At 38.5% G+C, this 27,682-nt stretch overlaps 2 protein-coding genes across 2 annotated transcripts; both read right to left on the reverse strand.

Moving 5' to 3' along the window:
• Positions 1–366: 366 nt before the first annotated feature.
• LOC126368307 (uncharacterized) lies at positions 367–26,872 on the reverse strand. The gene is made up of 7 exons (XM_050012213.1): positions 26,848–26,872; positions 25,018–25,226; positions 17,329–17,464; positions 7,821–7,954; positions 7,363–7,548; positions 3,507–3,726; positions 367–983 (listed from the first exon to the last, which is right to left on the reverse strand). Exons 1-7 carry the CDS (start codon positions 26,870–26,872, stop codon positions 838–840), a joined length of 1,056 nt encoding a protein of 351 aa, XP_049868170.1. The 3' UTR covers positions 367–837.
• Positions 10,030–10,961, reverse strand: LOC126368078 (brachyurin-like). The gene has a single exon (XM_050011961.1). It carries the CDS (start codon positions 10,948–10,950, stop codon positions 10,081–10,083), a length of 870 nt encoding a protein of 289 aa, XP_049867918.1. The 5' UTR covers positions 10,951–10,961; the 3' UTR covers positions 10,030–10,080.
• Positions 26,873–27,682: the final 810 nt, after the last annotated feature.

A 27,682-nucleotide genomic window follows, 5' to 3' on the forward strand; every position in this document is an offset into this window, starting at 1 on the left:
TATTACCTATAAAACCTTGCTCTCCCAAGTGCTAACGTTCCGGTCATCTTACAAATATAAGTAAAGCTTATGTACTAGCATGGTCTCCCAGGGAGCAATGATATGTCGTTACTTTGGCGATTTTAAACATCTAGGCACAAAAATGGCGTTACCTAACATGCAAAATTAATAATCGTCTTAGGTTTAAAGCGATAGCATTGCATAGGTAAGTGTCTACCTACTTAGTTTAGTATTTATCTCAGTACCTACATACTTAGTTTAGTATTTTTTAGGTAGCTACTCGTTATAATTCATGGTAATTGGATAGTATCATTAAATGAAATTAAGATTTTTGCTTATTCTACAAAACAGCAGTTATGGTACTATACGTAGGTATATACTTTTAAAATAGATGAAAATTGTTTCAAATCGTATCTACATTTAGCTTAAGTGAACACCTTACGACTACCTAATGAGTTAGGCAGCCATACAGAGACGTATTCCTCAATTTCGCACTGGCAGATTATATGATTATGGTCGATTTCCACTCACATGCTATATTTTGGAGCGAGAAGCGGCATTTTGTATGAAACTGCACTGCTGCGTCGTCTTTCGATGTGTACCGGTGCATACTCGTACCGCTTCTCTGTGTTTTAATAAATGAATACGTCCCTGCAGCCTTAAAACGCCGATCAAACATTGGCCTTTCTTTTACCTAATATTTAGTCTACATGACATCATCATCAATCGTACAAGCAACAAACAACCATTTACACAATTCATGCGAATAATAATTAGATGAACGTATAAGATTTTTTTTATCACAGCCCGTTTAATTAAAATTATATGGTTAATGTCCTATGAAGCGATGATGGGTAGACTAGGGATTAGTAAAGAAAGTAGGAGACACGCGTGGAGAGACGTGACTGCAGAGGAGTCGCTGGATTCTGGCGCCGTCAGGTTGGCTGACGGTTGCGAGAAGGTCGATGGTCTTATCACGTCCACTGAAATCATACATATTTAATTACTTCATAGACTACCATTATAGACGGAGATATGCTCACCACCTATCTAACAGAAAGCTAGGAGAGGTGTGGGTAGGTACTTAGTAACTTTGACTCTCTCTCTCTCTCTATTTAAGAGCTGCGCTCTTGTCGGTGGAGTAACCGCCATTCCTCTCTTCTTCCCGCCAAAACCTTCACCTCCCGATACGACACGACCTGCACCTTCTCTTTTATTTGTTTCATAAATGTTATCCTAGGTCTACCCCTTCCTCTCTTCCCTTCAATTTTTCCTTCTATAATGTTTGTTATAAATGAATCGTGTCGTATCAGGTGGCCAATCATATTTCCTCTCCGGTTCTCTATAGTCTTCAATATGGTTCTCTTTTCTTCAACTCTTTCCAGCACTTTTTCATTTGACACCATTTCAGTCCAGCTTATACCCTCCATCCTTCGCCAACACCACATCTCAAACGCTTCCAATCTCTCTCTGTCTCTCTGTGTCATAGACTAACTAAGATAACTTTGACTACCCCATGGGATAAGTCGTGAGCTTATGATATGTTATAGCGACAAATTACTCGTTTTCTATCGTGTGAGTTGTGTGATCATTGATCAACCTCAGCAACCCTGGTGTCAGGGTTATTATTGAGCTGTCATAGTCCCCAACCGTTATAGCGATCCGAACCGCTCTTTAGCTATCTAGTGAGCATAGCCAAGTTACTAATGTTCCTATTACAGCTAACGTAAGTATAACGAATTAAATGAATGGATACCTTGTTGCATGAAGGACGATAGGTACGTACGTATGCGAGGCGTTTCGGTTCTAGGCTAGGCTCTCTAAATCGTTAGTTCGAAAGGGGCAGAATATACCTACGCTAGAGCGCGTCCACATCAAGTTATTGAGTCTTGTTCTTTAAAATAATTTATTTGTTTTATTCGAAATTACTTGACCCGGTATATATATGAAACGATAAAACCTGGCTGTAAAAACGATAAAGGCTGTAGTAGATATACAAATATTTAATCGGGACTGGTAGCTGTACGTTCTGGCAATAAAATAGGTAGGTACATAAAATTCTAAGCATTTCTGTTATTGGAAGTGGTTTTATGGTCTCGAAGTTGTCGCGTCTCGTCTCGAGGGGCCAGCACAGATAATGTCACATTATGTCCCAACTTTAACCAGAGCCGCGAGTTCTGTCACATGCCTACTTAACGAGATATTTTTAGAACTTTTTGACTTATTTACCCGCAATGTAGACTTCGGGGAACAGTCCTTTTCCCTTCCCTTCGTAGGTAGTGCCAAACGTGGCTTTTGTGTGCGTTAGTATTCTAATACCACATATAGGGCAGCAGCGATTAACTGAAATGGGTGAATCTCAAAATTTCAAGTTTGGTGGCGAAATTTCATATTATTTTTTCGTGAAAAATTGGGTTCCGACATGAAAAAGATCCAAAAGGATCCTCGGTTCCGACATGAAAAAGGAATTTTTCGATTCCCAATTTTCCCAATTCCCCAATTTTTCACGAAAAAATTATATGACAGTTCGCCACCAAACTTCACACATTTTGATATTTACCCAAATATTGATGTTCCTTTAGTCTGTAATAAGGGGAATAGGCGAATACATCAACTATTATAGAAGCTGCTTCTGGTACAATTCTCTGAACAGCATGACACATCTATTAGAAATGCCCACATATCAAATGTTTACCCTTTTTTGCATAATTTAGCTAATATACTGCTGAGACTAAAACTCCTCAAGTCATTAATGTGCCATTGACTGTACATGTTTCTTCGACAAAATTGGATGAAAGGGAGAATCGAAGATTCCCGGATTGGAGAATTTTAATTGGACATGAATACACAATGAGCTGATGACTTCGAAGGGGCTTCGTTATTTTTAGATTCGGAGAATTTCCAATAAGTACCTATCGGTGTTTTTGTGTAGAGTGTTTACCTTGTTATTATTAGGTACACATATTAATGACGGTCTTCGTAAATGTTTGACGGAGTTTGTTTGAAACGGTTTACTCTCAATTAGAACATAAATATACAAATCGGGTTGGGTAATTAATATGCTGATTGCAGCAGATCAGGGTTACAGTAGGCGAGCCTACTATTGCGAGTTTACCGATGACAGATGTATTTCTAAATCTGCTTTTTTAGAATTTTGTCGCGTTCTCCATCTTGGGTTCGCCGGTAAAGCACTCCTTACATCTACTGTCCTATACGTAACGTAGGTACTTCGTCTTGAGGTACTGTTTTGCTACGGTGTACCAATCTCGGTGGGGACCTATCACAAAAATCACTTTGATCCGTAGTTTGGTTAGGACATTACAGGCTGATCACCCGATTGTCCGAAAGTAAGGTCCATTAAGCGGTTGTGATTACTGATGTACCTAAGTACGTAGTCGTTACATGCCATGTCAAGGGCCTTTGGGGCTCAATAATTACCCTGAGACCAGGGTTGATGACTTTAGTAATCCACCTCACAACCCACACGATAGAAGAAGGAGGCTTACCAATGACAGTATCGTTTCTGACGTCAGCAAACTTGTCGTCAATGCTCCGGAACTCAGGGATTGTGCTGACGCAGCTGATCTCAAGGCGGCCGGTGGCCACGAGCTGCAGCTCAGATACGGTAACGTACAGGTCCCTCCGCCCCGGGCGTCGGCTTTTGTGCCGGGACGTCGCGTGGATCACATTGGGCTCCTCGAACTCGTGTTCCTTCATTTCCGATATCTGAAATATTATTATAAAGCGTCTATAAGTGCATATTCATTCATTTATTCATTGCAAAGTCACAAGCTGTTGATAGGTGTTAAGCTCTCGCCACACTGTTGGTGTCAAAGGGAGCGATACACCAGAAGCAGTGTGGTCACAGTGAATACTAAAGACCTAACTTATTTGGCGGTGTATGTGTGCCGCCGCCATTACGACGAATTATGCATCGTAAACTTATGTCGTAAGGTTTATTTGATAATTGAAATCAAATCGAGACCATTCAATCCAGTAAACTTCTTTAGGAATTCGTGGCATATAGCAGGGAAAGTCGCTTACATTTAATGAGTGTTATTCCCAGCTAGAACATCTTTCAGCAGTCGGACGGTAGGTGGAGTATGATTATCAGTCATGTATGTTCAGCAGGCCTCCACTAAAACGTACAATTCGACTCTGTCTCGGATACTTTACGGCCTCTAAAATATTTATTCATAGAATTAAGTAACGAGAAAAGTAGTAGTAGTAGTATTATTGTAATGTATATATATGTAATGTTTCTTTTTTTCTTTATTACATAAGTGGTGTAATAGTAGACGTTTAATGTGGAGTTTGTCACCAGCGCCGCATTTAGGGTCTGTATGCCTCTAAGTCTGTATGCCGCTGGATGCGGGCAGCGCAGGACCGATCGTTGTGGAGATCCTTGGGGGAGGCCTATGCCCAACAGTGGGCGTCGTACGGCTGATGATGATGATGCCTCTAAGTTACACCTATGGTGGATGTCCGGTACGGAGGTACGTGCTTCTTCTTTGAAAATGGGGAGTCCCTATCTATTGCAACAGTGATGGCTAGTTTCAAAAAACCTATCAGTTCACATTGGTAGAACATTTAGTTCAGAATTTTCATCTATCTAATTTTCCATTCGTGGCAAGACTCCATTTGTGGTGGGGGCCCCTAAACTATAACTAACGTAACCCATACTTGAATGCGGCGCTGTGTGCCACATTTATTCAAGTCAGTATGAAATCGGTGGAACTTTCAAAACATTTTACCATTATAATCTGCAATCAAAGTCCGTTCCAACTTCTGTAAGGTCCCCATAATAAGTTAGTTAAAATAGAGCACTAATATTACCTATAGACGCTAATCACATAGTGAATTCTAACGGCTGAATCCGAATTCGTCTTCATTTCTAAAGTACCTAATTTCAATTCACATAGTACTTTGCATTTGAGATATTAAATAATGGCTTTACAAAGAAAAAGTACCTACCTACAAAAAAATGTTAGTTCAATTTCAAAACTTACAAAAGATTTTCAAAGTTTGAAAGATTTCCTTACGTTTCCCGACGCCTACGTAGATAGATATAATATATATAGGTATGCGAGAGCAATGAATCAGTTTCAATTCAACGTAATCTTTCGACAGACAAAGGGGGTTTTATAAATTTACGCGCGCCAGATAGGCGTTGTAAGTCTATAAAGTCCGGTATCTTGTCTTATCAAAGCATAGGCATATTTATGTCCTGTTCATGTTTTCTCTATCGCATGCCTTCTGGGAAATACGGCTCGGGAATTGCAAGCTTTCCGCTGCGCTCGTTCTGTATTATTAAGTTGTTACAGTTTAGTTTGTGTGGAATTGAAGGAAATATGCTTTGCGAATTAGTATGTTCTATATTTATAAGGATTATTTAAATTGCAGTTTAATTCTGTTTTAAAACCGTGGGCAATCTACTCATGTCTTGATTACGTTTCGGGTCATAATAAAAACAGAAAGCGTTTAAATTAATCAGAAAAGTAAACAAAGTTAATCAGCGCACGAGTATTTGGTTCGGGTACAAGTACCAGGGGTGAAGTGGCGAACATAATGGTTGATTTGCATAAAAGTAATTTCCTTGGGCCTTGGTGTGCACAAGCTAAATACAGTATGAACTCTTGACGGACGTGTTTTCGTAGCAATGTAGCTAATCTCTGCCCACATCAACGCACTCTCGGAAAGGTTAACATTGTATGCGGATTTATGAATGATTAAAAAAGGGGGTTGCGTTATGTCTGTCCGCGATTTAATAGCGATATAAATAAAAAAGTATATATATGGTAGTTAAGCAAGGCCCTAAGAGGGGCCAAGGTCAAGTATTCGAATGGCCCCAGTAAAACCTAGGAATACTGGCTTGGTCATCTAGGTTCCTATGAATTGAATCGTTCTATATAAATATTTATAAAAATACATTTCTACGTGGATGAATAACTAACTCTATTATGAACGATAAAAGCGAATTCATTGATTTTGCTGAATTTGATTGATGTGCACGTTCATTTTATTCAATTTGATTGAATAAAATGAAAGCTATCGTGCTCATCACCAACAATTTCCTAGATATTATTGGATTAATTTACAGAATTATATTCGCGAGCATGGAACACGGATTGCCTGGCGTAGATATGTGGGGAGTTGTGTTAATTCACTTCCCTGCATTGCATTACCTAGGTCCTATGTAGGTACATTAGATATACTCGTATGTACGAAAACCTTTAAAAGGTTTTCGATTTCCCTAGTAGATTATAAGTGGGTAAGTACCTATAGGTAATAAGGTTTATTGGCAGTTGAATAGGAACTAGCACAAAAGAAACTTCACAACAACACTATCCGAAAGTGTAGTTAAACCATGCTATAAAAATACACTAAACTAGTAAAGTTATTGTACAAACTGTAAAATGGGATGGGTGGTAATGGCGATATTTCTGAAATAGGTACTTAGGCTTTTTCTTATTTTTACGATCAATACTTTGGTCTTCAATACAGAATACAATGTATTTTCACTTGTAATCTTGGGTTTATTACGGAAAAATTAATATATAACCCATCTATATCTACCTACACCTCTAGCCGAAGTTGGGCGTTTATGAAAACCCAAAACTTAGATGTTCCAAACTGCTTATCATCCCGGATATGGTAGAAGTAAGTAGGTAGGTAAGGGATCTCGTGCTGTCTAACGAGAGGGATAAATAACGTGATTATAAACCTATATTCGTTCATCTTTCTGGAAGCTTCAAGTTATCTTCTCTGCATGTGTCTGCCTGTACTAAGTAAGTGCCTGTATAGGCAAAGAATTAAGAATGTCTAATATAACTAATAGTATTAGAACGGTAACTTCCCCGCACCAATTCGTATCGGGTGCCGACCTCACCCTCTCTGGGTTTTACTGTCTAGAATGACTGAAAGCCGCTAAGGCACTGTCTGCCTCGCTCAAACTTACACGTAATTCGGCACACTAAGAATGACATTTTTGTATAGAATGCCTGGGGTGTAGCATAATGCCGCATATACGTAGGTATGGATATGGAGGAGCTCGGTGGCGCAGCGGTAAACGCGCTCGGTCTGCGATTGCTGAGGTTAAGCAACTTTCGCAAAGGCCGGTCATAGGATGGGTGAACACAAAAAAAAAGTTTTCATCTCGAGCTCCTCCGTGCTTCGGAAGGCACGTTAAGCCGTTGGTCCCGGCTGCATTAGCAGTCGTTAATAACCATCAATCCGCACTGGGCCCGCGTGATGGTTTAAGGCCCGATCTCCATATCCATCCATAGGGAAGGCCCGTGCCCCAGCAGTGGGGACGTTAATGGGCTGATGATGATGACGTATGGATGATACTTAGAAACCCACCTGATGTTCCCTGAGGTTGCAGCCGGGGGATCGTGTCGCGACATGCGAGGCGTGGGTAAGCGTCAGGAAGGTAGGGGGGGTGCTGTGGAGGTTCTCATGCTCGAAGGTCCTCTGCAGGCCCCGGCGTCCGTTCCTCTCACTCATCGGCACCCGGTACTTGTGCGAGTGAGCTATTACTTCGTCCATCTGCAATATTCCACGATTACATTCCCTCACAAACTCGAAATTAAACGGAAATGGGTATGAAATTGTTCTGATGCGGCATGGTACTTTAATATGGATTGGAAATGATTATGTAATTGAAAGCGCCTGATGCTTAGGTAGATACATAGTAGAGAAATAGAAAAATATTATTTTCTTGATCATGTATTCTCGTCTCGGCTTTATTGCTAAGTAGCAATCTCTTCCAGGCGACCTTACTACTATTTTTTTATGACACAGGTAGGTTATTCAGGTACCTTCTGTCCATTGATGAACCAGGTGATGTGCGGAGCAGGCAGCGCGGGTGCAGTGGTGCAGTTGGCTCGCAGGGTCTCCCCCGAGCTGAGGAACCGCGTCGGAAAGTCTATGCGCGGGTGGTGCTTCTGAGGATCTGGAAATAAACAAACCGTTAAAATAAATTAGTAATAAAATATGTTAGTTCGCCTTCCATAGGTTTTTATTGACGTGGAACGCTGGGGGCTGTACCCGATGAGGGGATTCCCCACACGGGGAATGTGGGAATTCTTGAACTCCAATGTCCCCCTGATATATCGTAATAATGAACAGTCTACTGCCACTACCAGTCTAAGTCCGCTGCCAGCAAATGTCTCCTCTCAATCAACTGGAGCTGGTTGGTGGAGGTGATTGGGCTTTGTAGCTATTCACCAGAGTTCTGACGTCCGAAGTTAATATGCGTCAGTAGCCAGGATCGATTATTTTCTGTGAAAACCGTCACGAAAGATTATCACATCACACAAACACATCTGACACGGAAAGCGAAACAACAAACAGAGCTGAAAATCAAATTACAATTTGAGGATTCTAGATTGCAGAATTTTATGATTGTTGAACTTTTTATTGTTTGTGGTATGAAAATTGCGTAAATATTGGTTTGGGGAGACGGGAACGAAGCGGAATATGGTATATTTCGCGCCGCTTTAGAGCAAAGGTCTCGCAGCTATCTATTATGGCCGAGCTCCTTGTCATCCATTAGTGGCTTCCTGCAGCGATCCTCCGACATCCCCAATTTTCCCTCCGGCTTCCGTTCTGGATCGCACCAATTATAATAGCTCGCTTTATTTTAACGCAAATTTTCATTTCAAAGTTTAATTGATGGCTTTGTATAATACGGAAATCGACTGGTATATTATTTGGGTTCATTTCTCGCTTAAGATTTGGTGGCTGTAGCTATTTCCAAGAAACATGCTCGCTTACAGAGTAGCTCTCTGGCAAAGTAAAAGCTTAAATAACGTAGAACCTATTCAATACACTCGATTGAAACGGTAAACCCTTTGAGACTTACCGGCGCGCAGAGTACTAATAATATCAGCTTAGGTAGTTCTAAAAGTGCACCTATTATTATTTTGTAGTAGGTATGTATATTTATAAAATTTACGGACATTCACATATATAATAATACTTCTAAGGTTTTATTACTACTTAAGTACGTAAATTAAAATGTTGCCTATAAGTAACCCAGCACGATGAAAACATTTATGAAAATTCGTAGTAGCGTTACGTTGCGTTGCTTGTTTGTCGAGCTAGAAGTGTGAAAGGCCATTAAGCGAGGAAAACACACAGAGGGTAATTAAGAAGGTGCTTTGTACGAGGTGTGAGGGTGTGAGGGCTGTCTGACATTGCAAGAAATGTAAACATTAGTTTGGAAATATCTACGGGCTCATTGCTATTGCGAAATTAACGATAAGTATTATTGATAAATGCTACGTAGGTACGTACCTACGTATTGATTTGACGTCAGTATGCCAGTATATGTATATGTTGGGTATTATATGAATGTTAAAAATACGTTTAAAAATTGAAAATGCTTTGTATAGGCACCACCGATAGAGCCGGGAGAGCGAGTGGGTAATCGATTAGCAGTGCCGCAGCTAGCGCGCTGTTCGGTGCATCTCCTGATAAAATATTTAATTAATAAACGATGAAAAACTATTCTAGCATTTCCAAGCTTTGAAAATTCAGACAGAAAAATACGATTTCGCAACTCCCAGACTTTCAACTGATTAAAGCCGTCGTTAATTTCAATAAAATGATACCATTTAGCGTCTGCGTCGTAACAAAATACGAAAAGAACCGTTAATTGGTAGAAAGTCGCGTTTTGTTCTTGTCAAGTTAAATTTGAAGATGGGATTAAATATTCTCGTAAGGTGAAATTCATTCTTTGTCGTTGTTCCAGCAATTTATCTTTCTTTCCTAGTAGCGGAGTCGTGTTTAAAAAAGATATTATTATCATCGGGTTTAAGCGAAAGTTGTGTCTCGTTTTTTCTTGTAACTACTTACCCTAAATTTATTCAAAGTTAAGAAGGTAGCGCAACTTTCTAATGATTACCATCGCATCGTTTTTACTGGTATAAAGTAGAGGAAGGAAGTTGGATATTTGGTTGGGTTAACCATAAATATTGGTATTTTTGACGTCATACGTAAATGAAAAAGAACCAAGAACCTAACTTACTTTAAGACATTACATTTAATTGGAGATTATTTACAGATTGTTATGTATTACAAATTGTTTGTAATCCAGTCCATGTAGCTGGTGACCCTTGCGAATGCTGAGGGGAAGCCGAGTTTACACCCGTCGCCGGCTACAAAGGAGCTGACTCCGATTAATATTTCATTTCCGTGGATGTTGACAGTGAGCGGGCCGCCGGAGTCTCCTTGGCAGATGCCCACACCACCAGCCCCACACGTGCAGATGTTCGAATCCAACACTACGTTTCCATACACTGCTCTACAATGAGACAGAGGTATCGTTTGCAAGAAGATATTCCTCACCATAGTGTTGGTAGTCGGACTTGTCAGATCGGAATATCGTCCGTAGCCTGCCGCCCTTGTCCATATTCCAGTGAATTTTTCTTGTAAAAGATGTCCAGAGGGTAAAGCTATGGGTCTGATTATAGAAGAAAACGGCACATTTGTTGGTAGTCTTAGCATTGCGATATCATTAGATAACGTTCTCGCAACGTATTGGGGATGAATTACAATATGGCTGGGGCGTATTCTTAAGCCTCCGTGAAAAAGGAACTGTGAGCCGAGGACAACAGTCATGCTCCAAGCCTGGAAGTTTCCATCGAACCAGCAATGCGCCGCCGTCAGCACTCTGTTAGGGGACAGGAGCGAGCCGCCGCAGGCAGAAGGTCCGCTTAATCCAATGACGTCGATGAGGATGCCGGCTAGGTACGGGTGCGCGTTGATAGGCGCGATCACTCCTCCGACTATAGGTGTACTTACGAGAACCTGCTCCTCGGCTATTTTAATTCGTTCAGCTTCTTTGATTCCAACTTTCTGATGCCAGCCGATCCAACCGTCCTCAGCTGAGGTATCACCTCGTACGCTGAGGACGACCAACAGAGAGACCAACAAAATGTGCATTTTATAGTAATATGCCAATTAGTCAACATGTTCAGAGTTTATATAGATGTGTTAACTAATTATCTTCATAATTATCATTTACCGTTACCACTTAATCTGATACATTTATTGCTTGTAATATATTACGAGGACTTTAGTTTTGTTCGGTTTCATTCGAATAGATAAGTAAAGCAATAATAAAAGTAAACAGTTTAAAAAGTCAACGAATATTATCTTCAATCAGTAAGTAATATTGTTTATAGATGGCATTTCTTTGTGCTTCTACTATACATACAGATTTTCAGTGATGGATGACTTAAAAGCGATTGCTTTAAAAAAATCTGTTGTTAGGTATAAATCCAAGAAAAATATGCGATTTTCAAAGACTACTGTCGTTAAAAGAAAGTACTCAAGCAAAAACCTCGATTGTATGGAACACAATTATGTTTTCAACAATTATTCGGTTTAGAAAGCAATCCATTCATGCGAACGCGACGTGGAATAAACAAAATATAACTTGTTTATCAGACATATTTCCTAGAATTTATGGCTGGATTAAATGCTTTGAATCTCACAGATTAATTAGCAAGGCCCGGAATAGATTACTAAGATATTGCTGAAAACGTACAAAACGATGGCCTGGGTAGTATTTTTAATCAAGCTGATTGGAAAATCCACATTGGGTTAACCTATAATTTTCTGGGAAAGCAGGTGTATTCGTTTTGTATTTTTGACCATTTGTAATGATGATTGATATTAAGTACTTAAAATTATTTTCTTTTTATTGTTTCGTTTACTTATACGGTTTTTTATAATCATCATTTACCCATTCCAGCTTCAACTTAATTTTCAAAACATAGAGCACAATGAATTTATAGTCTAATTTAAACATGCTCAAGTTAAGTTACAGTAAAATTGTCTGCATAATATTCCGTCCTTATCTCGTTTGCATTAGAAATGTTAGGATGAACGAACTAGCTTATAGCAAGAAATTACCATTATTTGCACGATAACAATTCAGGGGTTCAAATTCATGAAGAGTAACAAAATTACGTAGAGTTACTGTTTTTCCAACGTTAGGTATTCTTTTTTATTAAGAACCTATAACTATAGATACATTAACTTCTTCGTTGCGAAAACTAAACAAAAGTTTTGGTAATATTTAGTACAAAACAAAGTAATCGTTTTATTGTCTTACTGATATGATTTATTTCTTTTCTTCCTGTATCTAATAAAGAGAATAGTTTTTGTTGGCTGTGCTAGGATTTAATCTTATTAGCTTTGTTCTTGGGCGGGTTGACTCCATGACTCATCGCATCACTGCCAGACGGAGACGGAGGGTCGGCTGTATTGTGTCGTCAGACATTATGTAGTGGGTAAGTAGTAATATAATGTAAATAGTGGTCTCAGCTTCCCTAACTCTGAGATGCATGACTTAATTAAACATTATGGGTGTTAATACTTTAAGATATATATTTGTTTTTGTCGAATCTTAAGCAAATGCAATTCAATTTTTTATCGATTGGTAGTAAGCCTTTATTTATAAAATGTTATACTTATTGTCGTATACACGTTATTTTTGTTGATTATATTATGTATCTACCACGGTTCCTTGGTACTCACTAGTGTCGTTTCATTTTCTTATACATTGAATTCCCTGCATCTTTTACTTATAGAACTGGCTATAGCTTTGGGTTCGAAAACGAATTCTTCTCAATAAAAACGAGGCCACAATATTTGTTGCTCGACTTGGGACTTGATAAATGATCCGAACGGCGAAATAAACCTTGCTACATTTTCTCCCTAAAAGAGAACAATTTTGCACGACTGCTCTTTAGGAAATGTTTTTATTATTTAAGATATACGTTTCGGACGAGCTAACGCTATAATTCAGCAGGCTTCTCCTCTTCCACCTGTGTTGCTATTCAACAAAAGTTATGTCGGTTTTCTTTGTTAAAATATACTTTCTTGCAACAAAAATTGCGTCTTTTATTCCCTAGTCGGATGTGATTGTTGAACAATATTTTAGACTGTAATATTCATTTTCCTATTTTGCTGCAAACATGTTGTATATATGGAAAGATAACGCAGGACACAGGTTATGTGATATACCTGCGATGCGACCAATTATAAATGTTACTTCATCACGTGGCAAAATCTTTCATCACGATGATAATAATGTTTCACCACTAACCGGATATGTTAAGCCATGGACACGAAGATGGGTAGATAGCAATCTCATAAAGATTTTGATCTTACGTGGTATTTCAGGGACTCAATTGGTACACTTCCGAACCCGGCTGGTTGTGCCGAACGGCGCTTATTCAACTCAGCAACCGTTAAATTTGGCCTATTCAACGAAAAACTCGTTTTCGTTGAATAGGCCAAATTTAACGAAGAAAACCTAATGAACGTACCATTTCTGATTTGAGATAGCTCTATCCCATTCAGTTATCAGAAACCTTTCTGCTTTGGTCGTTGTGCAGTCAGATTTCAACAGATTGTACTTATTTTAAATGTGATAGGGTTGAAATTTGAAGGTATTTGGTTTCGCAAGTTTAGACAGGAGAGGTTTGCTTATTTGTAATGCATATCACGAGCGGTCCTCATCGCCAATTCAAATAGAACGTTAATGGTGATGTTTTGGGCGGCAATTCGATACAACCGGATGTCAATAGTACCTAGCTGATTAATTAATGTAACCAAAATTAGAGAAGATGACGTTGACAAAGCGTTGTCATGGCGACGAAGGTAGCCCTGCTGTATAAATTAAGAAATTGTGTTCATGTTTGTTAATTTGTAGTCTTTGCGGAAAGTAAAATGTATTACTTAATTACACTTGGCTGTCACTGGTTCATAAATGCGATATTATCTTAGTGTCATGATAGAAATAATAGTACCTAAGTAAATTAGTACATTAGAGTCTGGAAGCCAGGTTAAACTAAACAAGCTAGGTTGCAAGAATTTTCAACTTTAAGAGAACACAATCCAATCGTTGTTCAAATAAAACTGTAATCCAGTCACAAAAGAGTTTATTTCAGAACAGTATTATAATTTTGTAGACGTAACACTTAGATGACGAAACTATGTACATTACGTACGAAGAATAAAATCATAATTGTCACCAGCGGCTGGACTAGGTTTACCGCACCCCCTCTCGTTGTTTTTATTTTTTATCAGTTTAAGTAGTTTATAATATATGTTCGAATGTTGAAATTGGACGCCAACGTTCTTACCTCTGGTAAGTAGTACTACCTACCTAACTAAGTAATGACGCTTAAATTAGGTATTGTAATTGGCAGCCCTCAGATGTCACACACACAGTTGCGCGTTTACGATTATGTCAATGTGTGGTGTCTGTTTGAAAGGAGGTTGTTTCTATGAAGTGTCCGGGTTGTGCTAATAGTAGGGAGTAGTACTCGTAAGTGGTCGTTACATGAGCCATGTCAGGGCCTTTGGCAGCTTATTAAAAACCCTGACATCAGGGTTGATGAGGTTGGTCATTCACCTTACAACCCACTACGAATACTAATCTACGAATACTAACTTACCTAAGCAAAGGACTATAAAATCCGTTCTTAGATGCAGTAGATTAAAAGTTGGGGAACTTGGATGCAGTGTAGTTCACTAGTGATTTATTTTTATTACTGTTTAAGTTCGATAGTTCGGCCGACGGGTGTTATTTGTGTCGTTAGAATCTACTTAGAGTTCTTGAACTTACAGTATACCCATACATAATACCGATAAGTTGGCTTGTTCGAACCAAAACCAGCCTGTTGCAATCAAAAATATAATATTTGTTTTTGTCTGGCAGACAGGGCATGGTTACCAACCTTTTGCTTAGTTCTTCTCATACGATTAGCGTCATAGAAGGTACCTAGTTGTAAGTTTAATATAAAAGTGATGATGATGTGATGCTTCAACTCCGATGTTCATGTGCTTGCATATGGCTTACATAGCCAATCTTGTTGGAGAAGATCCTTGCCCATAGCGGGCATAGTGGGCATACCATTTAAATGTATAATTGATCGCCGCGGGTCGGGGTTTCAATAAAAGTAACTAAGTACCTATTTGAGATAACTGCAACCAACACACAGTATTGAAGGGGTGTACGAGGAGAGTATTATACTCTCGAATAAGTATAGTTCCTACGCAGAAGTTTCTGCTTGACGTCGCCTTATATTAAAAACCGTATCTTTCCAAATCACATTCCCATGTGATTTTCTTCAACAAAACCTCGCTACGGATACGCTAATTTCATTCACATCTTTTTGCCTGGATTTAAACTAGCGTACCTATTACGAGTTTTTATTTTAAGAGGTTTTCACTGTAAGGCAAAGTTATAAGGAAAGATAATTAGTGGGGCGTGTACGCTACTAAGTTCTAGTCCATAAACCGTTGTTTATGTTTATGATTGTATCTGCATACAAACACATGCTTTTAGACTCTTTCCTGCAGATAAACTGCTTAAACAGTTTTGCAGAGCATTGCTAAATTGTATGTAATTGTATTGTATGAAAGGTTGCCTGGAAGAGATTGCTACTTAGCAATAAGGCTGCCTATTGTACCCTTTCTATTTCTCTTTTGTTTTGTATTTTGTATTTCCTGTTTGTGAAATAAAGTATTTGTTATGTTATGTACATTTAGTATTAAGATTTAATAAATAAATAATAATAAAATTACTTACTATGAAGTGAAAAATGCGTTATTGATGAGCTTAAATATTTAATACAGTAAACGTTGGTATATCGTGCATTATTATATTTTATTAGATAACCAACAGCTTATAAAACAGAACATTTAACAAAGTATTTAACAAACCAACTTAAGCTACTTAAAGGTTACTCTATATAAGTTATGCAGATAGAAAGGTATAGTCATTATGAGCAGACTTGTGCAAACCCGCGCCGCGGTTTGCTTACGTAAAGTACATAATTTTAAGGGAAACAGTTTTTATAAATGATAATTAATAAATTAAATTAATTATAGATTCAAAGTTGTGTCGGTATGAGTTTCTTCTGTTATGAGGTGAGTGTGCACGTAAAGATGTGTAAATGATACTACAAAGACGTTTTGATATCGTTCTAATAGTGCCACTACGATCAATAAATACGTTCAGGCTAAATAACTGTGCGCTCATAGCTAAAGGACTTTTCTTCTGGAGCTAATTAAGCTATATTAAGGTCGAATCTTTAGAGAAAAGTACCTTAGCAGTAATAAGAAGCATCCGTGGGTGGAAGGTAATCCCCTATAGAATAAATTTAATTAGACCCATTACTGGGAAAGGTGGGTACGTGGAGTCTTTATGGATGCATGTCTGGTTTCGCAATTATTGTAAATTGTCCTGACGTTATACCGTCAAGGGCCAAGACCCGAACATAAGATACTGCGTAACCTTCGACCCGAGCTGCATCAGTTTAGAAAGGTAGGTTAGGTGTTATTTTCTAGAGTGATACGGGTTTAACGGATTACGTGGGTTAGGGTAGACGCGTCTGCGTCTACTCCCCGTTAAAAATGAAATAAGAAGAAATACTTCGCTACGAATACATGTTCTTTGTTTCTAATGAAGACTCGTATTGTATTGTATTATATTGTATATACTTAATTAAAAAAAGAAAATGTATGTTTTTGCTCTTGTACAATGAACTAAATAGTATATATAGTAAGTACTTATTATTATTACATTTATTTGTATGTATCATCTAGCATTATCCCGTTTTTCGTAGGGTCCGCTTACATAACCTGAAGATTTGACAGGTTCGATTTTTTACAGAAGCGACTTTCTATTGTGTATTTACGTGTATGTATAAGTAAATTTGTATTTTTATTTTTTATTAGTACTTGTGTATAAATATGTATGCTTATACACGCTATCTGCGCTCTCCTCGTTAATCTTTCACTCTCACAGGCCTACTGGAAGAAATTTCTGTTAGAAATAAGTTGTGCTTTTTTTCTCTCTTCAGTTGTCATATTGTGTTTCTGTGTTATCCTGTGTACAATAACTTATTAAAATAATATAAACAAAAAAAATATGAACTTATTATGGAAATAATAAGTTTTCTGTAGATTGGTAAGTTTTTGTCGACATCTGTGCAATACCTAGAGGATATTAGTACTTAATAAGGTTTTTGAATTTTAATTTCAGTCCCTATTCTCTCCCTTCGGTTATACAAATACAGAATTAAACGCACAACGATTGCACGATAAGCGCACAACGATTGCACAATAAGCGCACAACGATTGAACAATAAGCGCACAACGATTGCACCATAAGCGCACAACGATTGCACAATAAGCGCACAACTATTATACAATAAGCGCACAACAATTACACTATCTCAGGCAACGTTCGGGTGACGGATATTATTTTAAAACATGTGTGTAGAGGATATTACTTACGGAACACAGTGAGTTGCTTCTCGCTGGAAGCCTTGGTGAAGATGGGGGTGTCCAGGGAGACCTCGCAGGAGTAGCTGCCGCTGGCTGCGAAGTCCAGGTTCTGCAGGATTATAGAGTTCTCCGTCGCCAGAGCAACCTGGGGGAAATTAATAACAGCCTTCAATCAATCAATAACTCTCTCATTGCACACAACACAACATATAGGACAGTTACAAACGGACATATTGAAGCACAATAAGGGGCCTTATTGCAAAACAGAAATTCCAGGTGACCTTAGAATAAACGAATTTTAAATAAACAACCCTTTTTATCGGATGATTTATAGTGTTCATGTGGCAGCGTTTAGAATGGCTGAAGAGTTACAAGAAACTAATGTTCTACCTCTACATGGGAAACTAGCATAGCATACATTTTTGTATGGTTGCATAGACTCCCGAAGAATGAAACGGTTTAAAATTCTGTCCTATGACTATGAAAATAGATCGCCGCAGAATTTGGTCTAGACAAATTAACAAAACAACAAATTAACCACGCTTATTTATGTCTGTTTTGCTCTAAGTCTCTGTTTATATTAGATAGTGTTGATGTTTCGAGAGTTATCTATTGTTCATGAAACTTCGGTAATACTACAATTTTATTACGCAAGTCAGATAGAGCGACTGATTCTGGTATTTAATTTATTGCTACCAATGTTTCTGTATTCGGATTAATTATATTTTTTATTATGATTAATTGAATTTTAATTTTAATTCCGCTTCAGTAAGCGTCCTTAATAATAGCAAGATAAGATAACGAAATACTTTGGTATTATAATAACATTGGTCTAATTTTAATCATTTGCACCTACGTGATAAGACAGAGATGTGGTGTAAAAGACGATACAGTAACTAAGATTGAGAAGGGAATGTTAGGTTGGTTTGGACACGTAGAGCGGATGAAGGATAATAGAATTGCGAAAGCGGTATATAAAGCCAAAGTTGATGGTAGTGCTGGCAGAGGAAGACCTAGAAGGACTTATATTGACTAAATTGAAGTTGTTCTTAGAAAAGGTTTAGTACGGTCTACTCTGAATCGGCGTGCGTGTATGAAGCGATTGGTGAATGTGGAGGAAGCAAGAGAAGTGTGTTAGGATCGAAGAAAATGGAATTCTATAGTTTCTGCTTACCCCGGCGGAAAATAGGCGTGAGTTTATGTACGTATATGCACCTACGTTACTTGTCAGTGAAAAAAAAAATCATTTGATAGGTAGTCGGTATTATTTTCGGCTATGGATTAATATTACGAAAAACAGGAAAGATTTGGGGCGTGAGACGTAGTATTGTTCCTTATTCTATGTGTATATGCGTGAGCCAAATTCCTACAACATTTCTATCATGAAGCTATAGCATATAATCCTTCCGATTTAAATTAACACCTCACTTACCTACGCCAAGGACTTACGAGCGAGGCGACTCGATTCGTGCTAGTTACAACGTCAACGATTCGCGATCAAAACGCCTTGCAACTTGGCTAACCATCTCGTGGGTGTGGGCTTGATATGTACCAGGATTGCGGTCTGAATACAGAGCTACTGACTCGGTATTTGTACCTATATATTCAACTATAGGGAGCATGTAAATGAACGATTTCGGAGTCGATGTGCCGGTGAGGTGACAGACCGCAGGTGCATTGATATCCACGACTGTATCGACTGGGAATATTAGGGATGTATTTCACAGGTAACTATAGAAATCAGTATGTCAATACATTAGTCTGTAATCCCCTTGAAGTTAGTAAACCTTTACAGATAAGCGCTATTGCCAGTATTATTTCGAAGGTGGCCATAGAAATTTTAGTCACCTATATTTAAAAAAAATATGGACTACAAGGTATTTCGAAAAACGAAAATTGAAGATTTTTTAATGATAAAAAAGCTGGTGAAGTTGGAGTCCGACTTAAGACAAACCTCTGTAGTTTAATGGCATCATTCAAACCGTGTCCTTTGAAAATAAATAAAAAATCTGGTCGAAAATTGACAAAATATAGACATTTTTCCAGTGGTTTCCTTTTATCGAAGAGAAGAACTGTACAAAGAGGCTGAATACACGAATTCATTACTTACCTATGTACTTAAAATAACCCTATTTATTACTTATTTCGCAGTTCAATGCTTCGCGCGCGCCTAGACGAGATCCGTGCCGCAGTGGGACGTCTTGGATTAGCTTTAAAATGTATATTTTTATAGTAACGGGTGCTACTGTTCGACGTGTAATTAGCTGCAGTGGAGGCCTTCGGTCATTCAGCCGTGGCCGGCGCCGACCTGTTACACCCTCCTACCTCCCTCGCCCGCCTACCCCTGAGCTCACTGTCGGCGACTAGCGAGTCAGATTTATTGGGAAATCTTAAACCAGGGAAAAACGCAAAGGCCCGAATGTCTGATGTTCTTTGTATCATTTTTGTAGCGTTTCTATTTCACACCACTACTACGCGGTTGGGTTATTTGGTATTCTATTGGTGTATCTTGCTAATAAAGATAGCACAAGTTTATTTAAGTAAAATTAGTAAGTGGGTATCAAACTGAAATAACCAGACTAGGGAAACGCTGGTGTAATACTATAAATAAGGTTGCGCTGACGTAGTACCAGATAAACACAATCAAGTTCGTTGCTTACTTCAGTCACACCCCGGACACTTCAAACAAAAAACCTTGTTTTACGCAGACATTACGCATTGACGTTATCGTACACGTGCATCTGTGCGTGTGACGTCTGACGTCCATACAATAGGCTAGTTTCCAACTAGTCAAATCAGTTACTTTTTACTAAACGTCAAAACACGAAATTACTATGGAATTTGTATGAAAAAGCACTCTGTGACGTCATAGAAAAACGTGACAAAATGTCGGACTTATTATTACGTTTTTCTTGATTAAAATTCATAAATAAGTTTAATAGAAAAAAGAAAATGTTTTTCGTTAGTTTTAGATGTGTCTTTATTTAGTAATCAGAATTTCATAATTTATCTTGAACCTAGTACACGACCCTATTGAAGACTAAGGTAAGACCGAGGGGGGGTAAACTTAGCTCAGACGCTGGTGGAGAGTTGCTGTTCTATACGTAGTATTATTCCTTATTCTATGTTTCGCTCGTGTTTTGTTTTGTTTACCAACGAAACATCATTGAGTTTTTATCCTGTGCGTGAATGTTTCTTTAACGATCAATACCTAATTAATTTGTTCATTACTAGTCGCTTCACCGCCTTCAGTGCTACATACGTCCCAAACGAGCGCGCCACATGCAACGGAACGTACCATAGGCGTGCCGAATTAAATTATATGTAATGCATTTTACTACTTCGGTTTCGTAACGTGTTTCGTGTGAATTCGGAATGAAACTGAATAATAGAAAAGAAAGTTCTTTTTCGTGTAAAGATTCAAAAGTATTCTTGAGTTTATGTACTTACCTGCTGATATTTTTAGATCAACTTTTATGATTGCAGACTAAGTAAGACTATTGAATAAAATATTTAGCAAAACTTAACTAACAAAACAAAGTGACTACATAACTAAGTAAAACAACTGTTTTGTAATATTTGATAAAAAATATTATTTGTTAACTGACCAGTTATTTATAGTTAGGAGCTCGGTGGCGCAGCGGTTAACGCGCTCGGTCTACGATTGTTGAAGTTAAGCAACTTTCGCAAAGGCCGGTCATAGGATGGGTGACCACAAAAAAAAAAAAAAATATCTCGAGCTCCTCCGTGCTTCGGAAGGCACGTTAAGCCGTTGGTCCCGGCTGCATTAGCAGTCGTTAATAACCATCAATCCGCACGGGGCCCGCGTGATGGTTTAAGGTCCGATCTCCCTATACATACATCCATAGGGAAGGCCCGTGCCCCAGCAGTGGGGACGTTAATGGGCTGATGATGATGATGACCAGTTATTTTATGTGCCTACTTAGCAATACAAAGTTCAGTTGATAGTAGATAGCTTGATTGAATCCTATGGTGGGCTTTATTTATTCTATTTAGGTTATCCGTTACGTTGCGTTACGTTTAAAAAAGATTGTTAAAAAAGTGATTCACTCGATTATTCAAAGGAAGGTTTTTATTTATTAGGTCAAGGAGGGTCTGTACCGGCGGGTGGATTCTAAACAGTTAGAAGCCCATGGGAGCACTCAGCCTATAAGTACATATAAAGCAGATGAACGGATTCTATGTACGTATCTTGTATCGAAACGCAGGCAAATACCGTAGAATCGATACATACTTGGCCGATTGTGTGAATAAATGAGTGAAGGCATTTACTTATAACCTTACTCTCAAGATGAAAGGTTATACCTGTTTCGTGTCTTATAAAAGGCGCCTGATAAAGATACTGCATTTTAGATATATTTTTATATTTAATAGCGATGTTCAGAACAAGTTGGTAGTAATATAAAATTACGAAAAACATGACGAGTTGATATATTTTGTCATACCTAATATATTGAATGTCTATTATCAAACTAAGTATTTGGGCAAACAGTTCACCGTCATTATCCAATGGATCACAAAAGTGCATTTTCATAATTTTCCAATGCTGAAAACAATAGAGAGACAATGAACTACAAATAAATGGAAATTAGCGTAGATATATCTCTCTTCTTTATCAAAAACAATAACTAAATATCATTCCTCGACCATAAATTACGGAGCGTACCTATTTTCCACGCAATCACTATAAAAGGTTCAGCTAATTCGCGGCAGAAAGCGTTTAATTCATTAAAACCTATAGCACAATTAAACTGTTGCCCGTTGAGAAACTTCGGCAGTGGTAACCATCATTTTTAATTTTATTGGGAAAAGTTCAGAATTGCCAGTAGGGTATATTTTGATAAAGATAATGATACTTATAAGAACTTTAGTTAGATGTGGTTTGGTCCTGAAATCTGTATTACGGATAGGAAGTTCACATAGATCCATCTTTTGTTGCCATAGAGTTAGTCGAGAATATACCGTAAATATACTCCAAGTAGTTAATGCCATATTGTCCATGAAACCTACATTAAGTCACGTCATAAAAAAACCGCAGTATTCAAATTTGAGCTTTTATTGATCTGCTTTGTTATTTTTGTAACTTGCGCATGAAAACGATTTAGATTATGGAGTTGATAAAGTTTGTCACCTTCCTGTTTTTCTCCCAGTGGCATGACAGTACAGCAGTATCTAGATCGAGTTTCGTTCAAAGGTAAAGTTGGTTTTGAACAAGTTACCGTGTACAGCTGCGGCCAGGCGCGCGCTCATTGGTCGAAACTTGGTCGTGAGTGGCCGGGACTTTCAGTTACCGCACAGCGCGGAAACCCAGGACTTTTGGTAGTGTGGTAACCCTCCACCAACGCTGACCCGGAAAATTAGCTCCACCCGGCCCATTACCGGGTCCACCCGTGTTCAGCCTTGCAAGGTGTGTTCTAACTACCAGCGCATTGTTTTGAATAGATATCATCATAATATTCAAAATTATCGCGGGAATTTCGCCCGACAACGCCATATAATTCAGGAACTGCGTAAATTTTCGTTAAAAGACGGTTTTATTTGGTTAAACATTTTAAAAGTTGTGATTTATAATATTTGTTTGCATAACAAAATATCACTCTTAGTTGCCTCTCAATGACTTTATGGTTCACCAAATTGTCGTAGGTGTGAAATAAATAAACAGGGCTTGCGAACAAGCGCACAAGTCGCGGGTTTTCAATTTCCCCCGAGGGAACCCTTTTCTTTACCGCTATGGCCTGTGTTTGCTTACATAAAACAGGAAAGAAATTCCAAATCATGGACGAGTTTACGAAGCCGAGGCAGCGGTTGCCAAACTTTAGATAAGTAAGTATGTATACGATCATTACAAAAGTTGAACGAAATGAAATACTTGACATCGTTTCACTTATTGCGGCCAAATTTTTCTACAAATACACTTCTCATCAAAAAAATCGAAACACCTTGCAAGTTTACGTTTTGTCAGGATTATCAGAAAAATGTGTACATTTAGGAATAAATGTTAAATGTCGTTTAATAGTGAGTAATATGAGCTTATCAAATCTTAATGTTAATGTTCTAAATTTAAATGAATTTTTCATAGGCTTCGTATTTTGTTAAATGAGTCATTTTTATTCCGTATGGAGTATAAAGGAAATGGATAAAACAACACACGTAAATGAAAAAAAAAGCTAAAAAACGTTTATTTAATAACTTGTATTCCCTCCCCGAGCTCTAATTACTGCTTCCATACGGTTCTTCATCGATCGGATGAGAGTCACGATCACATGCTGTGGTATATTGTCCCATTCCTCTTGGATTGCATCTTGCAGCTGGCTAAGTGTTTCTGGGGCAGGATCTCTAGCTCGAATTCGTCTCTTTAATTCATCCCACAGATGTTCAATGGGATTCATGTCCGGGCTTCTTGCTGGCCATTCCATAATAGAGATATCGACTTCGTTAAGATAATCTCGTACGACGCCCGCGGTGTGAGCCCTAGCATTGTCGTGCATGAATATGAAGCCGTTGCCAATAAAATGTGCATAGGGCATCACATGAGGCTCGAGACACTCTTCGACGTACCGATGACAGTTTAGTGCAGGCAGACGTGGCCCAGACACGAAAGCAAGCTCTGTCTTACCGTCGGCGCTGATTCCTCCCCAAACCGTCCACGAACCGCCACCATAGCTGACCTTTTCTTCAATGCAGCATTGTGCATAGCGTTCTCCGTCTCTTCTGTAGACCTTGTTCCTTCCGTCGTTACCATACAGCATAATTTTACACTCATCAGAAAAGAGAACTTTGCTCCACTGTAGGTATGACCAATTTAGGTGCTCACGTGCAAAGTTAAGGCGCGCTCTTCGATGGTCTGCAGTTAATTTCGGCCCATTTGCTGGCTTATGCGGTACCAGTCCACGATCCTTCAACCTTCTTCTAATTGTAGAGTCACTTACAGCCACCCTTCGTACAACACGAAGCCGCTGCTGCAGTTGAAAAGCGTTAAGGCGTCGATTTCTTAAAGAAGTTGTTACAATAAATCGATCATCTCGCTCAGAAGTGACCCGATTCCTGCCAGATCCTGAACGGCGCGTGAACAAACCAGTCTCCCGATAACGTTTATAGACTCTATGAACAGATGACAGGCTTAGATGCAGTCTTGCAGCCACAACACGCTGACTAAGGCCAGAATCCAGCAATGCCACAACTTGGGCGGCTTCTGTGGGCGAAGTATCCATACGTTTTAGAAAAAAAACCTTTTTTCAGACGTCCCAAAGTCACAGTATTGAAATAAAAAACAAAAAGTTTAAGGATAGGCGCCAATTTTTTGTTTTTAAACGCTAAATGTACTCCAACCCTAAACACACATTTGTCTCAAAACAGTGATTCATTTCGTTTATAAGATAAACAAATGAAATTCTAATTTTGAATTTAGAATTTTCGCTTATTACTGTAATGGCCAAACTGCCAGCTATACATTTATGTATTTTTTTTCATCGTATGAATTCTTTTTTGTGTTAAATTCGGACAGAAACAATGAAAACGGAAGTGTTTCGATTTTTTTGATGAGAAGTGTATAATGTGAATGCAAAATAGAAGAAGGCTTGTGTAGCTAGTAGTGGTGGGATATTAATGCTTATTAATTGACTGAGGGAAAAAATAAATATTATATAAGTACCTATATTATAAAGTGGACATTCTTACGTTAAGCACAGCTCCAGGCGTGGTGAAGTTTCTATAAGGCGGTTTCCTGTCCTTAATGTACTGGAAGATTTTGGTGCCATGGCGGAGGAAGACGACTTTGTCGAGCAGGTGCGGCGGCACGTCGTGCAGGCAGCGCAGGCGCACTGAGCCGCCGCGCGCCGCCCACCGCTCCATCTGCAGTTCCACGCGCACCTCCGTGTGCCCTCGCACTGCGAAAAAAACATACATCAATTAAGCTGAAAAATTAGGTAAGTACCTATTTGCATAATTGATCTCATACATTTTTCTCTGTAATTTTTCTGAGAAATAATCAGCGTTGATGGAAAACATCGTGAGAAAATCCACATTCCCGAGATATGCGTTTCGGAGGTATGTGGCCTAACTTGTATTGGACTGATTTTCTTAAATCATAAAGTTAGGTAAGCGAATGAAAAACGGGATAACGCAAGGGAGATGACGATTTATCTGAGAGAAATAAGAACTACTTTATTTATAAAACAGAACTATCACGTTAATTTTGTGGAACTTAGTCACGGTTTACAACAGAAACAGGTTTAGCCCATCAAAACAAATGTAAGTAAGTAACAGAAAGAATCTTCCGACATAACGTTTGATTATCCGAAGCAAAAACCTCTGGGCCATCGCGCGTCCCTTCTAATGGGCACTTTGTATAATTTTATGGGTACCGCTCTTCGCCGTCCATAGGTTATCTCAACGTTTACAAAAGGTAGAAATGGAATGGACCGCAATCCGTCCGTAGCGCACGTTGTCCGTCTGTATTATTGCAAGGTGGAAATTCCATAGAAACTTGAGGTAGGCAGTAAAGAAAGAACGGAAGGTTTCGATCTAAAGGCGCATAACGCAGTAGTAGTGAAGGAAGTGCTTCGTTTCCGCTCAGCGGGAGCCTTTTACTTTATGAAGCCAGGCTCAAGGGGAAAACTGTGCCAGATGTGACGAATGAAATAGAACGTGTGTCACTTTAGTCCCAAGCGTTTTATTGACGCGTCACCTACCGCCTACACAATTCATAGGTAGAATAAGGTATGAGCTGAAAATAGCATCGGGAGTGAGCTTTTCAAACTACGCCATGTGTATGCAGTGTACACGATGAAGCATTTATGGAAAAAACTATTTCACTGTATTTCGTTATAGTTTCGGGTCAACATGTTATACGTGTTTGTTCAGTTTTGTGTAATCTTAAAATATAATATTCAAAAGTGTCTTTTTCCAAGGGTTATATCTCATGTCCCCTAGCGACAAAACTGTCCTTTTTATGTCTTTGTCACGTCTTGTTGAAATTGACTCGACTCGTTTCTCCCGCGATCTACGACAAGCTACTTGGTTCACTAAAACAACACGCTTTCATTTAATTTTAACCTTTTTGCACTTCAGAAGGAAGTGTTGTTTTTCTAGTTATACGAATATTGTGTTTGTGAAGAGTACGTTGGAGGGTGTGAATATCAGGTTTATGACAACACGTTTATCGTTCGTTCGCTTTTGTTCGCTTACTTTGTCTAGATTTTGTTAAAGTAGATCTGCAGTATCTTTTTATATACCTGTACAACCATAAAAATATTCTCGTAAATAATTAGTATAGAACCTTCATTGATGAAGTTTTGAATTTAAAAAGTTTCATAAAGTATGAAACGGTAATGGAATCGCTGGCAATAAAGTTCGAGTAAAGCTATCTTTTAGATAAGAGCGGTGATACCGTCATGCCCTGTGGTAACGCGACTGTGATTCCCCAAATTTGAATGTGGAGCTTGTACTGAAGCGGCGATGAAATATAATGTGCAATCAAGTGAAATGGAGCCGCTTCGGGGAGCGAACATCCTTCTTGCGTGTCATAAACCATTCTGTCGGTTATGGTCCGCACGGTTTACGAGGTTCGTTGCTACAGTGCAACTAATTTTCTCTTGGAACGTCACGACATTAAGTATAAATTGGAATGTGTTTCTACAAAAATTACAACAACTTATTTTCTTCAACTATAATACCGTCGCAAGCGTCTCGTGTGGAATGCAGACGGAGTATAATGTAAACGCTATATCAAAATTCATAAAATTTAAATTAATTCTATACGTGTGTATACTATGTATATATTATGGTTGTACGGGATTGTACAATTCTCCACTCGGTGTACATTTTGTCGCGGATTTGCAGAGTATTTTATGCATGCAAAGAAGATCAGCGAATTGAAGCGTCCTGCACATTTTAAATTGGAATAAAATAACAGAATTTCTGTTTTTGTTTCATTTAGAAATATTTTTAACCCGCAATAATTTTGAAAGAGAATTTTTGATATTTCATTTTGTAGAAGAAAAACGTTTTTGGAATGAAAGGGCAATGTTTAATTTTTCAGTTTAGCTGAGCTAAGAAGATTATACCGAAACAAAACCGTGTAAACAAACAGAAAAGGTTTTATTTTATTCTGAAATTATTTTTGTACGGCTATTAGTCCTGCGTGGAGCCATTTAAAATGCCTTAAAAGCTATAGTCATGACAGAGCGCGACCATTTTCCTTGAGCATAAGATGAATAATGTCGGCTTTATATTCTTTACATTTTTCTTCATCTAGCTGGATGGATGGCTACTCCAGGGGAGGTCAGTGAGGCAAATATTAATTTAATGTCGTAATAAATAGCTCCACGTGTTCAGAATGCAC

The sequence above is a fragment of the Pectinophora gossypiella genome, chromosome 7 (assembly GCF_024362695.1).
Source record: "Pectinophora gossypiella chromosome 7, ilPecGoss1.1, whole genome shotgun sequence".
Classification (NCBI taxonomy): Eukaryota; Metazoa; Arthropoda; class Insecta; order Lepidoptera; family Gelechiidae; genus Pectinophora; species Pectinophora gossypiella.